Raw genomic sequence first — 17,301 nt, 5'->3', positions numbered from 1 at the left:
AGCCAAAATGGCAGAAATATATTCTTTTAAATTTGCTGGAGAAAAAGAAAGGTTTCCATTCTAGTTAACTGGTTTTAGTCTCCAATTTGCAGGGATTTATAAATCCTAGCCTGAGCTTTTGCAATCATTTATTGTGAATGTACGTCACTTTCAGTTCTTTCAAGGTAAAGACTGTTCCTTAATGTTTCTTTTTATTTAGCTTGGTTATTTCATAAGTAAAGGATTATTATCTTAGTTTAATGTTCATATTTATTAGGAGAGCAGCTAGCCTGTGTATACTTTTAATGGGATAAATATTGATACAGTTCTTCCAGTTGCCGTTATAGGGAAATGGTGTATATCCTTCTTTGGAATTTTCTGTTTTACACATGTATCTCAATAAGTGGCAGTTTTATCACTACATAGAGGCTGTGATTAATCAAGTAGCATATAGAATAAATGGCCTCTGAATAACTCTGTATCTCATGGCCTGGACAATATTGAGAATTGTATTAACTTGCAAACACCCAGAGAAGTGTGATGGTGAGTGGGGAAAAAAATACTCTAAGCCAGCATTGGTGAACCACTCAGAGGCATGTAAGGTTTTCTTTTAGTCCTTTCCTTCCCATCGGTTTATGGCAGATACAGGAATAAATATTGGGAAGTGTCCAGTCAAGCTTTTGGATTCCGCAGCTGCAAAGTTCATTTGAGGCCCTATGAATTCTGTTTTTCCTTTATCACAAGCTGCATGGACTTAGTCTGTTTCTTCTTTTGTAGCTACTAACTGTGAACACACACTCTAGATTGTGGGATGTTATTGTGTATTTTTTTTTAAGTAAAACGAGCACTAAGATACTTTTGACATAAATTCCTAGACCTAACTCTGATCTAACGCTGTATTTCTGTCTTGCAAAATGATGATGTAAAAAACAATTCAGAAATATTAATTTTCAGTCTATCTAGAATGGCTTATTAATGAGATGTTCTGATTAGTTGAATATTTATATTAAGCAACCCTATAGAATCACCAATTTTCAAGTAATTATTGTAAAAATATAACTAAAATTGCATTGAAGATTATTTAATCTTTCCTTGATACTATAGAGGCCACCTCAGAGTCTAATAATAGCTCTTTTCATTTTAAATGAAGTTATTTATCATCTAACAGAACTATAAATACAAAGCTGGTTTATGAAGTATCTATTTAAATAAACTATGATATAGCTAGGTATGGCTTTTTGAAATAAATGCTATATATTTTTCCTCCCCATCCTTCCCTCTAAAAACTACAGTGTGCTAGCATTTTTTTTTTCTCCTACCTCTTTAAGCTTTTATTTCTTTGGATACTATATAGATGAGAATTTATCATAATTTAGAACCCACATTGTGTTTTCTCCCTAAATTATCTTGCTTAGTATTATCATTAATGAAATTATTGACAAAATTGCCAATTCAATATATATCTACATACTTTCATACAGTATCTAATATATGCCTAGGGCCCAAATCACCTTTGCTTTCTATCTCCTAGTATATCTGTTCTCATCTCCTAGTATATCTGTTCTCACACTTTTTTATCTCAAGATCCCTTTAAAATCTTAAAAATTGTCAAGAACCCCAAAAAGCTTTTGTGTATATGGATTATAAATATTTTCTATAATACAAATTAAAAAATTTTAAATATTAAAAGAATTTAAAATATTTTTTCATTAATTCATACAAAGATAAGAAACCATTACATGGTAAAATAACTTATTTTATGAAAAATAACTATTATAAAACAAAAAGTTTGAGAAGAATGGCATCATTTTACACTTTTGCAAATCTCTTTAACATTCAGCTTAACAGAAGACGTGTATTCTCACATCTGCTTCTGCATGCAAACTGTTGCCATCTGTGTTTTGGTTGAAGAATATTAAGAAAACCCAACCAGATAGGTAGTCAATAAAGGGAATAGTATTATAGTAGCTTTTCAAGATAATTTTGGATCGTTGTCTTTGATACTACACCAGAACTTGACAAGGGTCGATTATTAAAGGCTAATTGTAATGTGAAATCTAACACTTGAAATGAACTGTAGCTACTCTTACATTAAAATCTGTTGGTCTGTCTTTGCGCTTTGAGTGGTTCATTTGCTCATGGATGATTTTGTGTTATCATGCATTAAACGTTTGAAAACTAAGGTTAACTGAGTTATACAGCTCTTCTAAATATTGACATATTTCATTATGCAGTATTTGAAAGTTTGTTAATATCACCACCAGTCTCTTCAGAAAAGACTGTAAGTATTGGAGAAATATAAGCAAATACAGGTTTTCCAAAATTCTGATTTTTTCTTGAAAGCTCAAATTTCATCATTTTGATTGGCAACAGATACTGTCAGTTGTTTTTCTTGAAGTGACAGATTTTCTTTGTTCATTTTTGTGAAAATGTCTGCCAAATAACCAAATCTGAATAATCACTTTGACAGTTGTTCTTCTACATAAAAATGGTATTTCATGGGAAAAGCAGCTAGTTCAGCTCACAACTCAAACAATAACAAAGGTGCATTTTCTCAAAATAACCATTATGCTTTGGTATGCAATAGAAGTGCTTTGTAGGTACTTCCCATTTCTGTCACATGTAATATTAATGATATATTTTCAGTGGTGCAGATTTAATAAAAATTAGTATTTTCCTTGCTTTATCAAGGGCATTCTTAGTGGAAATTGCTTTTTTCCCCTGAGTGGTGGAATGTACACACATATACATACATATATATAATAAAATTAGGTGTAACTTTTGACTTATTTTTATTATACTTACCACTTCCTTGGAGACAATTTTTAATGAAAGGGAACTATATTAATTTCAAATGATACTATAAAAGAAAACAAAATTATAGAAAAAGGTTTATTTTAAAAGAATACATATATAATAATGCTAGAAAATAAGAGAGCATTCCATCAGTGAACCAGAATCTTTTCAGAATTTCTAAAAGATAGAAAGCAATTGGGTTTATATTTCTTTAGAAAATGAAGCAAACCTTTTTTTTTTTTTTAGCCCAAGAAAGAAAAGTGATGTAGAATTAAGAGCAGTTCTCATTAGAGACCTGGGATAATTTCAAGATCAAAAATCAATTATGAGGAGCTTTGAATTCATACTGCTAAATGAAAGAAGCCAGTCCAAAAAGGCTACCTTCTGTATAATTCCTACTGTATGTCTTTCTGGAAAAGGAAAAATATATACAGACAGATCAGTAGTTGACAGGGGTTGTGGGAGAAAGTGAGAGGAACAGATAGAGCCAGTGGATTTTTAGGGCAGTGAAACTATTCTTTATGATACTGTAATTGTGAATATAAGATATTATGCATTTGTCAGAACCATAGAATATAGAAGACGAAGAGTGAACCCTAATGTAAACTGTGAATTTTTGTTAATAGTAATATATCAATATGGATTCATCAATTGTAAAACTGTACCATAGTAATGCTAATAATAGATTAAACTGTGTGTGTATAGAGGTTGGAGGGGTTATATGCGGTTCTCTGTATTTTTTATATGTTTTTTTTGAAAACGTAAAACTACTCTTTAAAAAGTCTGTACTGTGAAGTACTGTCAGACTTTTGAAGGGCACCAATAATATGAAAGATAAACATAAAAACCGATCCCAGAGGAAATACATTTATCCAGAAAACAAAGGGGTATTATAAAAAGTTCTAGTTATTGTCTTATGATAGTCAAGAAGATATTATATCTTGTGGGAAAGAATAGCCTACTATTAAACAGATGAACTCTAAGAGAATAAGAAATGATTCATGAAAATTAAAAATGTGGTTTCTAAAATTTAAAAATATGTATATAGCTTGAGAGCTGTATAACAGAATGACATAAAACATAATCCTCAAAAGCAAGCTTCCTGAACGGATGTATCTTATGTTATATTCACTGCTTTATACCTAGCACCTAGAATGGTATACAGTTCTTAGTAGGCACTCAGTGAATATTTGTTAAGTCAAAGATTGATTTTGTATCTTGGAAAATAATGCTGAGGAATTCTCCCAAAACATAGTATAACATAAAAAGATGGAAAATAGAAACAAAATTGAACATGGAATAGAGATCCAAGAGATCCAATCTGTGTATACTGAGAAGTATAAAAGTAGGAACAGAGAGAATAGACAGTGGTGATTAATTAGGGAAAACAATGAAATTTCTGCTGAGCTGCAGAAAGACATGGTTCTTCAGATTGAACAACACTACTGAGTACTGAACAGGAGTAACTATAAGGACACATAACTAGTAAAATTTTTCAAATCTGAGGATAAAGAGAAGGTTGTAAGACCTCCAGCAAGAAAAGAAACAAATAATATAGACATATTTTTCATATTCAGTGATAGATGCTATGGAACAGTGGATCAATATCTTCAAAGTTTTTGTTTTTAGGGGCTTTAACTCCTCTTTATTCTTGAAAGATATTTACATATACTCACTGGATATAGAAATTTAGGTAAATAGTTTTTTTTTTTTCAGTACTTTAACCATTTTGATCAATGTCTCTTTTTTTCCCAGTTTTATTGAAATATAATTGACAAACAGCATAGTAAAAGATTAAGTATACACCATTATGATTTGACTTACATCAATGATACATAGGTTATATTGTGTAACTTATAAGTTACATTACATACTTACATTATGATATGACATACATCATGAAATGATTACCACAATAATTTAATGAAAATCTATCATCTCATATAGATATAAAATGAAAGAAAAGAATATATTAATATTTTTGTGATGAGAATTCTTAGGATTTATTCTCTTTAACAACTTTCATATATAACATACAGCAGTGTTAATTATATTAATGATGCCATACTTATTTATCATCTCTAGTACTTATTTATCTTATAACCAGAAGTTTGTACCTTGTGCCTTCATCCAATTCCCCTTCCCCCAACCTCTCCACCTCTGGTAACCACAACTCTGATCTCTTTTTCTATGAGTTCATTTATTTGTTTGCTTTTGAAGTATGATGGACCTGCAACACTATGTTAGTTCCTATTACACAACATAGTGATTAGATATTTCTATACATTATTTCTATAAAATGATCACCAATATAAGTCTAGTTACCATCCATCACCATACAAAGATACTATATTATTATTGACTGATTTCCCCATGCTGTACATTTCATTCTCATGACTCATTTATTTTATGACTGGAAGTTTGTACCTCTTCATTTTCCCTCACCTTATTTGGCTCCTGCCCCTACCCCTCTCCCCTCTGGCAACCATTTGTTCTCTGTATCAGTGATTCTGTTTCTGTTTTGTTATATTTGTTCACTTGGTTTGGGTTTTTTTTATATATATATATATTTCGCATATAAGTGATTCCATACAATATTTGTCTTTGTCTGACTTATTTCACGCAGCATAATATTCTCTAGGTCTATCCATGTTGTCACAATGGCAAGATTTCATTCTTTTTGTGGATGAGTAATATTCCACTGTGTGTGTGTGTGTGTGTGTGTGTGTGTGTGTGTGTGTGTGTACCACATCTTCTATATCTATTCACCTGTGGATGGGCACTTAGGTTGCTTCCATATCTTGGCTATTGTGAATAATGCTGCAGTGAACATAGGAGTGTGTATATCTTTTCATTAGTGGTTTTGTTTCCTTTGGAAAAATACCCGGAAGTTGAATTGCTGGATTGTAGCTCTATTTTTACTTTTTTGAGAAACCTTTATAGTGTTTCCCATAGTGCTTCCTGGACCTGAATGTCTGTTTCCTTTCCAAGCTTAGGGAAATTTTCAGGTATTTGGCCTTATATAGGAGATTTCTGTGGGGCCCAGTAGCTCACTTCCCTCTGGTCACCAGACCTGGTGAGTGAGCAGGGTCAGGTCCTGCCATGGCTGGTGGTAGGGCCCAGGGGTCCCAGGCTAGGGCTGGCCTAGCTGTGAGCAGCGTCACGGAGTAGGGTCCTGGCTGCAGGTGCTAGAGGTCGCAGTGCTTGTCCCAGCCTGCTAGTGGGTGGGGTCAGGTCCTGGTGCAGTTGACTTCAGGACTGGTGTTCTGGGGCTGGCTTCGGCCCACTCTTGAGCAGTGTTAGGTCCCAGGGAAACTTGCTGGAGGGCGTGGGGGATTTGGGGGCTGGTGCCCAACTGGCTGGTGGACAGGGCTAGGTCCCCAGTTGACTGGCTCCTCTGCCTGGGTTTTCCAGAACTGATACCGACTGGCTGGTTAGTAGGGCCAGGTCCCAATGCTAATTGGCTAGAGGGAGGACTCAAAAATGTTAGTTACTAGCACCAGTGTCCTCTTGGTAGAAGGAGCTTCCCAAAATGACTGCTGTCACTGTCTATGTCCCCATGGGGAGTCTTAGTTTGCCTCCACCTCTTTGCGAGGCTCTCCAAGATCAGCAAATGGGTCTGACCTGGTCTCCTTTCAAATTACTGACTCTGTACTGGGTCTCAGAGCCTGTGAGAATTTGTGTGCACCCTTTAAGAGCATAATCTCTGTTTCCTACAGCCCTCCAGTTCTCTTGTTCACAAATCCCACTGGCCAATCCCACTGGCCTCCAGACCTTCTGGAGGCTTGTCTTCCCAGTGCAGGACGCCTGGACTGGGGAGCCCTAGGTGGGACTTGGATCCCTTGAACTTTGGGGAGAACCTCTGCAATTTTGTAATTATTCTCCCCTCTGTGGGTCACCTACCTCAAGGTATGGATCTTGACTATATTGCATCTCTGCCCCTCTTATTCCATCTCACTGTGGTTCCTTCTTTTTTTACCTTAAGTTGTGTAAAATCTTTTATGTTAGTCTTCAGCTCATTCTCATTGCTAGTTGCTCTATAAATAGTTGTAATTTTGGTGTGCCGATGGGAGAAGTTGAGTTTAATGTCTTCCTACTCTGCCATCTTGGTCTCCTCTATCTTCAGAGTTTTGAATGAAATTATTTTTTATCTAGAATTATACTCAAATAGAATTCAGATGTGAAGACAAAATAAAGGGGACTTCAAACATGCAAGAACATACAGTTTACCACCCACATACATTTCCTGAAAAAAAAATTCTCAAGGACAGATTACAATAAAACAAAAAAGTGAAATTTAAGAGAGAGGACAATAAAGGATACAAGAAAACAGTGTTAAATAAGCTGAAGAATAAAAATAAGCAGACAGTAAAACATAGTTACAAATAAATATAAATTAGTTGATTTAAAGAAGGTACTCCTGACAAAGCAGAGCCATGTTATATTTAAGCAATTATTAACATTTTAGAAATAAAATTCAGATGATTTCAGTAAAATATGAGCCATCTTTGTGTTTTTGAGTGGGGAATAAAATGCATTGCAGGTCTTGTTCAGAAGAGGGAAATTATAGACATTAAACATCAACTGTTTTTGTTAAAAGTTAAGAATAATTATTAGAGAAAAAAATAGGATATAATAATAGCTACAAACAGATAGCACTTTTTATATCCCAAGCACTGTTCTGAATGCTTTGTACATATTAACTCTTTTAATCATTTCAACAACTCTATGAGCTAGGTACTTTTAGTATCCCCTCCTTACAAATGAGGGAAATGAGACCTTAGGGAGTTAAGCACCTTGTGTAAGGTCACTCAGGCAGTAGTGGCAAAGTCCAGCAAGATTGGCACTGGAGTCTGGCTCTTAACTAGTGCCCAACTATCACTTCTTAAAAAAAAAAAAAAGAAGGAATAAGGCCAAACATAACAGTAATCACAGTAATTGTAATAAATAAACTAAATGTCACTACTGCTTTGTTGTCATTATTATTAATAAAAACTTTTTGACCTATTAATTTTTGTAATAATTTTTACAGATATTTTAAAGGTTGTTTGTATTATTTATCAGTTTATTATCTCATTTTCTTAGACTAGAAGCCCCTAGAAAAGAGCTCAAGAGACTGAGTATACTTGGTTGACTTCGCAGGATAATTTCTATGGGGCCAAAAGCAGTTGGACAGTTGAACACCTATTATATTCATTTGTTGATTTTAATGGTTATGCCTTGATATCTCTAAATTCCCTATAGGTCCTATCTAAATTTCATTTTTCTTTCTATGTATATCATTATCATCATCAGCTAACATTTATTACTTGTTAGGACTATTCAGAGTATATTAACTCACTTAAGAATATAGTGATGAAGAGTGTTGCTGGGTTGAAATTCCAGCTTCACCACTGGTTGCAGTAAGTGAGCTGTCTATATTTCGGTTTCCTTTGATCTAGAAAATGATTATAATAATTGTATTTACTTCTTAGGGGTTTTGTATTGAGAAAATTAGTTAATATGTACAATTTTTGTCATCTTATTTCTAAGTCCCAAAAAATTTGGTAGGATACATCAGATAAATGTTTAGCTCAGTGGCCAATGTACTGTTTAAGAGTGAACATACTATGCTGGTGATCATATCACTTTGATTGATGAATAGGTATTTCTTTTATCATCTATTTTAGTCTGTCTTATAACATTCATTCTTTTTTAGATTTAATCATAAGAACTACACAGAGAAAAATGATCTCTCTCTCACAAATACTTGAATATCTTGTCTTAATATTTTTCTGAATGAATATCCTCAGTCCTTTAACAGTACTTCGCATGAGGTAGTTTCAGAAGTTATGTCCACTCGCTCTCTCCACTACTATTCAACATAGTTTTGGAAGTCCTGGCCACAGTAATCAGAGAAGAAAAAGAAATAAAAGGAATCCAAATTGGAAAAGAAGTAAAACTGTCACTGTTCACAGATGACATGATACTATACATAGAAAATCCTAAAGATGCCACCAGAAAACTACTTGAACTAATCAATGAATTTGGTAAAGTTGCAGGATACAAAATTAACACACAGAAATCTCTTGCATTTCTATTCATTAACAATGAAAGATCAGAAAGAGAAATTAAGGAAACAATCCCATTCACCATTCCAACAAAAAGAATAAAATACCTAGGAATAAACCTACCTAAGGAGGTAAAAATCTGTACTTAGAAAACTGTAAGACACTAATGAAGGAAATCAAAGACAACACAAACAGATGGAGAGATAGACCATGTTCTTGGATTAGAAGAATCAACATTGTGAAAATGACTATACTACCCAAAGCAATCTACAGATTCAATACAATCCCTATCAAATTACCAATGGCATTTTTTATAGAACTAGAACAAAAAATCCTAAAATTTGTATGGAGACACAAAAGACCCCAAATAGCCAAAGCAATCTTGAGGGGAAAAAAAAGGAGCTGGAGGAATCTGGCTCCCTGACTTCAGACTATCCTACAAAGCTACAGTGATCAAGACAATATGGTACTGGCAGAAAAACAGAAATACAAATCAATGGAACAGGATGGAAAGCCCAGAGATAAAACACGCACCTATGGTCAACTAATCTATGACAAAGGAGGCAAGGATATACAATGGAGAAAAGACAGCCTGTTCAGTGAGTGGTGCTGGGAAACCTGGACAGCTACATGGAAAAGAATGAAATTAGAAAACTCCCTAACACCATGCATAAAAATAACTCAAAATGGGTTAAAGACCTAAATGTAAGGCCAGACACTATAAAACTCTTAGAGGAAAACATAGGAAGAACACTCTTTGACATAAATCACAGAAAGATCTTTTTTGACCCATCTCCTAGAGTAGTGGAAATAAAAACAAAAGTAAATAAGTGGGACCTAATGAAACTTCAAAGCTTCTGCACAGCAAAGAAAACTATAAGCAAGACAAAAAGACAACCCTCAGAATGGGAGAAAATATTTGCAAACGAATCAACAGACAAAGGATTAATCTCCAAAATGTATAAACAGTTCATGCAGCTCAATATCAAAAAACAAACAACCCAATCAACAAATGGGCAGAAGACCTAAATAGGCATTTCTCCAAAGAAGACATGCAGATGGCCAAGAGGCATATGAAAAGCTGCTCAACGTCACTAATTATTAGAGAAATGCAAATCAGAACTACAATGAGGTATCACCTCACACCAGTTAGAATGGGCATCATCAGAAAATTCAGAAACAGTAAATGCTGAAGAGAGTGTGGAGAAAAGGGAACCCTCATGCACTATTGGTGGGAATGTAAATTGATACAGCCACTATGGAGAACAGTATGGAGGTTCCTTAAAAAACTAAAAATAGAACTACCATATGACCCAGCAATCCCACTCCTGAGCATATACCCAGAGAAAACCATAATTCAAAAAGACACATGCACCCAGTGTTCATTGTAGCACTATTTCCAATAGCCAGGTTATGGAAGCAGCCTAAATTTTCATCAACAGACAAATGAATAAAGAAGATGTGGTACATATGTACAATGGAATATTACTCAGCCGTAAAAAAGGAACTAAATTGGGACATTTGTAGAGACATGGATGGACGTAGAGACTTGTTATACAGAGTGAAGTGAGTCAGAAAAAGAAAAGCAAATATTGTATATTAACATATATATGAGGCATATAGAAAAATGGTACAGATCAACCGGTTTGCAAGGCATAAACAGAGACACAGATTTAGAGAACAAACATATGGACACCAAGTGGGGAAAGCGGGGGGGATTGGTATTGCCATATATACATTACTAAGAAGAAAAAAAATATCAAGTTGTACACTTCAAATATATGCAGTTTATTGTATGTCAATTGTATCTCAATAAAAATTCTCAAAGAAGTGGAAAAAAAAAAAGTTATGCTGCCCTAGCACTCAGTATATTTCTCTGGATAACTGCAGTTTCTCTGTGTCCCTCAAAGCAGCTACAAATATGGTGTGATCATATACAATGGTAGTCACGTAAACCCACTTTTTAAGTAGCCACATCATATGTTGAGCTTCTAGTCAGTTAAAATCTCTCTTCTTTACATGAATTGCTCTCAGCTAAGTTTTATTCATCTTCTATGTGTGAAGTCTGTTTTGGATTCTTGATGAGGGATTTATATTTATACCTGTTGAATTTAATCTTGATTTAAGCAGGAACTTAACTTTTTTTTTTTTTAATCTTGACTCTGCTATCTGGTTTAGCTTAGTTTACATTTTTATATTATTTGCTAATGGCATACCTTGTTCCAGAAAGGATTTTAGTTGTTTTTAACTAGCCAGCCATCTTTCCTGTCACCTCTCCATTTCTGATATCTCCATCTATGATAACTGAAATGTTGAGATGAAAATGAGTTCATAGGCACACCTATTAAAAACCTTTCCAGGCTGACATTTATCTATTAATGAGTAATTAATTTTTAAAATATAACCATCTATCCAACAGTAAATGTATTATTATTTCTCCAATTTGGAGAAAAACCCAGTGGAGTTCTATCCTTGAGGTGGTTTTTTATCTTCTTGCAGAACAGTCTTTATCACCAGATATGTGCAATTCTCTGGATAATGAAAAGTCTTCACCTTTTTTTAGTCCCTTAAAACATAGTGATCCTAGAGGTTTTTTATGTGTTACATCCATTTTGTGGATTGAATCACTTAGCTCAAATAATAGATGGATAGTTCTGACCTCATTTTCTATTTTCAGATTTCCACTTTCAAGTTTATTTCCAGAATATTGTTGCATTTCAAAAATTGCAAGTAGTTTATTTCTTTCATGTATATTTTAATGAAATCTAGTCACTTTTGTTATATATGTAGGGATAAAGCACTTAGTAGAAATAAAATCTGTACCGTTATTAGGGCCACAATTTGGATTGCTCTAAGTGATTCTTCGAATTATGATTTTTTTATGCCGTGGGTTTTTTTGAGGTTAATTAGTTCAAACCTCAAAACATAGTACTGAGAGTGTAATACAAACAGAATAAGCTGTCACTATGAAATAATATTTTAGTAAGTCAACATCTAGGTCCAAAGATGTTTTTATTATCTGGGGTGCCTAAATTGGTACTAATTGTGCACTTATAGCTTTCCTTTTTCAAGTTTCTTTCCAGTTCAGGAGAAAATAGTCATATAACAATAATGAGAAAAACTGTGGATACTGTTGCCTTTCCAGCAGATTTTTCTTTATTATTGTTCAAATCATAGCTTTCTGTTGGTGAGGGAGAGTTACTTCATATCTTCTCTGTGTTAAACTTTGCATATGTTATATGAGATTCCACAGAATGCTTGTTATCTAGCTGTAAATACCCAAAAGGCCTACAAAAATACCCAAGAACACTTAACAGAGATACACATCAATACAGTATTTAACAAGCAGAACCTATGAGCATTTTGAGAATGCAAGCACCCAGGTAGGCTCTACTGTTAATTAATGGGGAAAAAAGTGTGTGTGTGTGTGTATTCCCCTTTATTAATCTTAACATTCTATTGGTAGAAATAAAAAAATAGGCCAATAAAAATTATTATGAGGAAACAAACATGTAGCAGTGATAGAGAACAACTTTAGATAGAATAGCAGTGAATCCTTTGGGGAAGTTGATATTTAAACTGAGATTTTAAGAATGCGGTAAAGTTAGCCATGTGTAGACAAGGATGTGTCAACTAATTTTTGTTATGTAACAAAACAGATTTTATTTAGTTGTTTATAACAACAACCCATATTCACTCACAGTTTTCTGAGTTGGCAGTTGGGGCTGGGCTCAGCTGTAATGGCTTATCTCTGGTCCACATGGTATCATCTGGGCTCACCAGTGCGTTTACTATTAGGTGCCAATCATTGGCTCTACCCACACGTCTTGTGATTGGCTTGTTGTCAGCAGTCACACTTGGAGGTAGCTGGACCATATGTCACTTACTATTCAGCAGGCTAGCCTGGGCTTGTTCACATGGTAGTAGTCTCGGGGTTCCCTAGATCAGCGAGAGAGGATTATTCCATGCACAAGCTTTTTTTAAGCCTCTATTTGCATCATATTTGCTAACAATCCATTGGCCAAAGCAAGTCACATGGCAGAGCCCAGATTCAGAGAGTGGAAAACTAATCTCCACATCTTGCTGAAATACATATGGATGCACATAGAGAAAGAGGAAGAATTTTATCCATTTTGTGGTCATCCATATGGAGTAGGGGCTTTTTTAGGAGGAAGAAAGCATCAGTGTCTTAAAGCCTCAGGGCAAGAATATGTTTGATGTGTTTGTTGAGCTAAAAGACCAGTGAACTGAAGAGTAGCTGAATATGGAGGATAAAAATGAAGGCTGGAACTGGATCATGCAGAGTTCTGTAGAGTATTATAAGGAGTCTCATCTTATTCCAAATGTAGGAAGGCAGCATTAAGTAGGTGGCAAAAAAGAAGTCCTGGTCTACTTAGGAAATGCTCCTGAAAGACTGATAAAGGTAAGTCAGGAAAGCATCCTAGATTTGCATGTATGGAATTTAAGTTGAAAGGACTTCCTTTACCAAATATTGAGGCCTATTATAAGCCCACAGTAAGAGATTGTGATTATGACATAGGAACAGACAGTAAAGTAATGGAACAAAGTAGAAGCCAACCCATGAGTAGTTGGCCTCTTAATAACAACGTGGCACCTTAGAACAGTGGAGGAAAGTAAAGGTCTTTGCAATAAATGGGCTATACCAATTAATAACCACATAAAAATTAAAAATGAAATTTACCCTGAATGTACACCATACATGAAAATTAATTTCAGGTAGATTATAGGATGATGAAATATTATGAAATGCAAAATAATATTCTCTTAATGACCTTAGGAAAAGGTAAGAGTTCTTAAATAAGACACAAAAAGTATTAACCATAAAGGAAAAATGTTCTTTAAAATTAAGAACTTCATTTCATCAAAAGACACAATGAAAAGAATGAAAAGACGAACCAGAGAAAAGGAAAAAATATTTGCAACACATCTAGCTAGTAACAACAAATAACTATAAAAGTAGTTACGAGTTTATAAGAAAAGTCAGACAACCAATTTAGAAAAATGTGCCAATGACTCAAATATGTCCTTCATAGAAAAATTACCAACAGGTGGCAGAAAGAGGCTAGCAGAGAGGAAGCAGAGCCATCTGGATAAATCAAATAATAGTTTATCCAGTAGAAAGGTTTTCCGTATTTTCAAGGCTCTTGCTTGCCTCATTTCCATAACTTTTACATTTCATGTAACCTAAAAATATTAAACCCAAGGCCTACTCAGAAACTAATCATTGATCTCCATTTCTCACATCCATCAAAGTGAGGAGGAAAGCATCTACACCATATAGATTCCCATTGTGCCTCAGTGGACTGAGGTCAGGCCTGGTTTGAAGAAAATTTCCCAAGGCTCTAGCCAAAACTATAGGGTCTGTGAAGAAGAGGGGGAGAAGGATGGCTGTGGTTAATTTTTATTGATTATTTGTTGTATACCAGGCGCTGTGCTAAATGCTTTACATGCATTACATCATTTAATTCTTACAGCATCCTCATAGATGAGGATATTGTGATATTAAATAATAGGAATTCTACCACCAGATTTTGTGCTGCTAACCTGAGTGCCTCTTTTGTAACTACCTTTCAATAGCGTCTTTCTTAATTATTCCATTTGGGAGAGAGATGGGGATCATCATATTTCCCAGTGTGAATGCCCATGTAAGTCTTTATAATCTTGTGACAGTCAGCTTATTTGTTGTGGTGGGAGTGGAATAGATGGGGAACCTGTTATCCTGGGACCTAACACCTAACTAGTGCTGGTTAGAGGTTCAGGTATACTTAATGTGTTCAGGTACTATATTTTAACATTTAGCATTATATAAAAATACTAAAATCAGTAATTAAGATTTCTGGGTTTTTCATATATGTTTCCAGTTGCTTCTCACTTTGCAAGGTAGCATTTATGGCACTTTGATTATACACAGAAACAGATGTTACCTGTTTCTCGTAAATATTTTCATTCGTTTTAACAAAATATAAAATCAATCTCTCGATTTCTCAAGGAAACCAATGTCATACTGAACTAAGGAAAATTGTTTTTGGTTATGTTTTGCAGACTTTGGATAATGAGATGAGTACAGATGATGACAGTGAATACGCAGAAGAAAAGGAGAGCTACATCTGTGCAGTGTGCCTGGATGTTTATTTCAACCCCTACATGTGTTACCCTTGCCACCACATCTTCTGCGAGCCCTGCTTACGGACTCTTGCCAAAGACAATCCTGCAAGCACTCCCTGCCCATTGTGTCGGACAACTATTTCCAGAGTCTTTTTCCAGACAGGTAACTGTTATCTAACATGATTGCCTGATAATTTTGACTACCTCTTTGTTCTAGTTCTAAAGGTACTGTATGAATTATTATGAGAAAGTTATTGAAAATCATATACAGCATAATTGTTACTCTTTCAGTTTATAGAACAGTGTTTGCCCAACTCATGAGAACTTTGTTAAAATCATACAATCATAGAATCATAGATGAGAATAGCCTCTCGTTATCTACTCCTCTATTCAATGCTGAGATCTTTTCTAAAGCATCCTAACTAGTTATTGTTCAGCCTTTACTTTTAAAGTAAAAAAAAAAGTATCCAGTGTCAAGGACATTCCAGTAAAATTTGAAGCAGCCCTATTGATTATTGATTCCTCAAATCTGCCTTCCACTACTCCTCATACTCCGGCCCTTGCTTTTTCCTCTGAAGTCGGAGAATGAATTGTAAATATCTGAGGATAACTATTATTCCTTTCCCCCAAACTCTACATCTTAACCTTCTTGTTGTTCTTAAGGTCTTCCTTCTTGAACTAGAAGATAGTAAAATTGGAACAAGAATTTGTGTACCTAATTATCATGTAACGATATAACACAGTATTTAAAATATACTAATGGAGACACAAAAAACTAATGAATGTGGAACATGGAAACCTGCTAAGGACAAAGGGAAGAATGATAGAAGTAAGCAGAGCTGATATTTATTGAGTGCACTGCTGTGTGCTAAACCTTAGGGGAGATGTTTCTGTATCCACATTCTCACCTCAACCACAGAGGAGCCAAATAAGGATCAAAGTATGTACCTTATTAATAGTAAAACTGAAGAAAACACATGGCACATTTTTATACCCGAAAAAAAAATCCAAGGACCCATCTGCAAGGAAGAATCAGTTTATAAAAATAAGCTCTGCATACCTTAACCCAACCAGCTGCATAAAGGCTTGCAAACCTGGCTTACAGGCTCAGTAATCAAACAATGAAGAGAAAATAAAGCTTTGCTTCTCTGGTCTGCCTAGTGCATGTAGACTGGAGCACAAAATCACTGCACTGAGAATAGACAGACCTACAGACAAAAGGACATGCCAAGCACAGTGACTCTATCCAATAGAGAATTGTGGTCAGGGACACCAGGCTATCATCGATCTCACCAGGCAGACCACTCTTCCTTTCATGGGGGAGAGCAAGTAAGGAATGGAGAGAGGGAAGGAAGCAGTTCCATGGGAGGACAGAAGCTTACCGGAAGTTCCTCTTCTCTGGCTTACACTGAAGCTGGAAAAATAAGAGTTCTTTTCTAATACTCGATCCCTTGCTGCATGCTTTGGAGTGAGTGGAAGGTCAACAGTGACACCTCTTCATCAGTGTTATCTCTGACCATCTATGCAAGAAAGCAGTTACTAAAAGCCTGTTTTTGTGGGAAGCATCTAGGTGATGTACATAGTGATTTAAACAGATTTCCCGGCCTTCCACAATCCAGTTTAATGTTGATAAGGATTTTTAAATTGCTTTCCTTAAGACAGTAATGGCTCGAGTCTCTCTTCGTTCATATATCAAAAGAACAATGTCATATTTTCCTTTATTTCCAAAATTGGTTCTTCTATAATAAATCATATTGGGAATATTTATTCCAGTGAAGACTAAATTTGGTTGTGTGCTATCATTTAGAAGCTGATAATAATAATAGGAAGATACTAGTTATTTATACCTACATCAGAAAGCTTTGAAGTGTTTTAAAATAGATACTCAATGAAATAGCAAGACAAGGGGAATTTTATTAATTGAAATTGAATATAAAGACCAGGTGAGGGTGGACAGGCAGATGCATAAAGCATATGGCCGTACATAGTAACAATTAAATGAAGTATTTCATTTTAATATTCTGGCTGCCCAAGAAAAAGTAAAATAAGCATAAAATGATTAAGCATCAAATGATTCTCATGATCAATGAAAAGAAACATACCAATTCCTAAGATTTTCCAGTACTTTGAAAGAAAATTTTTATGTGATTTCTAGGCTTATTGAGAGATGGAGTAGGCAATGTCCTCAAAAACATCCTCAGAGCAAATGCAATATAAGGTTTTCTCGTATTAACACATATATGTGGAATCTAGAAAAATGATACAGATGATCTTATTTGTAAAGCAGAAATAGAGACACAGACATAGAGAACAGATGTATGGATACTAGGGGGAAACGGGGTGTGGGGGT

The 17,301-nt window shown here is 34.8% G+C and overlaps 1 protein-coding gene across 4 annotated transcripts in view; it reads left to right on the top strand.

Annotated features, from left to right (window-relative positions):
• The window catches only part of RNF180 (ring finger protein 180), a 276,720-nt gene that overhangs the window by 188,699 nt on the left and 70,720 nt on the right, over window positions 1-17,301 (top strand). For all 4 annotated transcript variants that reach the window (XM_057742663.1, XM_057742670.1, XM_057742654.1 and 1 more), the window contains one exon: window positions 14,889-15,114. In XM_057742663.1, coding sequence (XP_057598646.1) covers window positions 14,889-15,114 — 226 coding nt within the window. The remainder of the gene's footprint in view (window positions 1-14,888; window positions 15,115-17,301) is intronic.

The sequence above is a fragment of the Hippopotamus amphibius genome, chromosome 1, assembly GCF_030028045.1.
Source record: "Hippopotamus amphibius kiboko isolate mHipAmp2 chromosome 1, mHipAmp2.hap2, whole genome shotgun sequence".
NCBI lineage: Eukaryota > Metazoa > Chordata > Mammalia > Artiodactyla > Hippopotamidae > Hippopotamus > Hippopotamus amphibius.
Note: the sequence above shows the minus strand (reverse complement) of the source record. Positions and strands in the feature narration are given on the sequence as shown.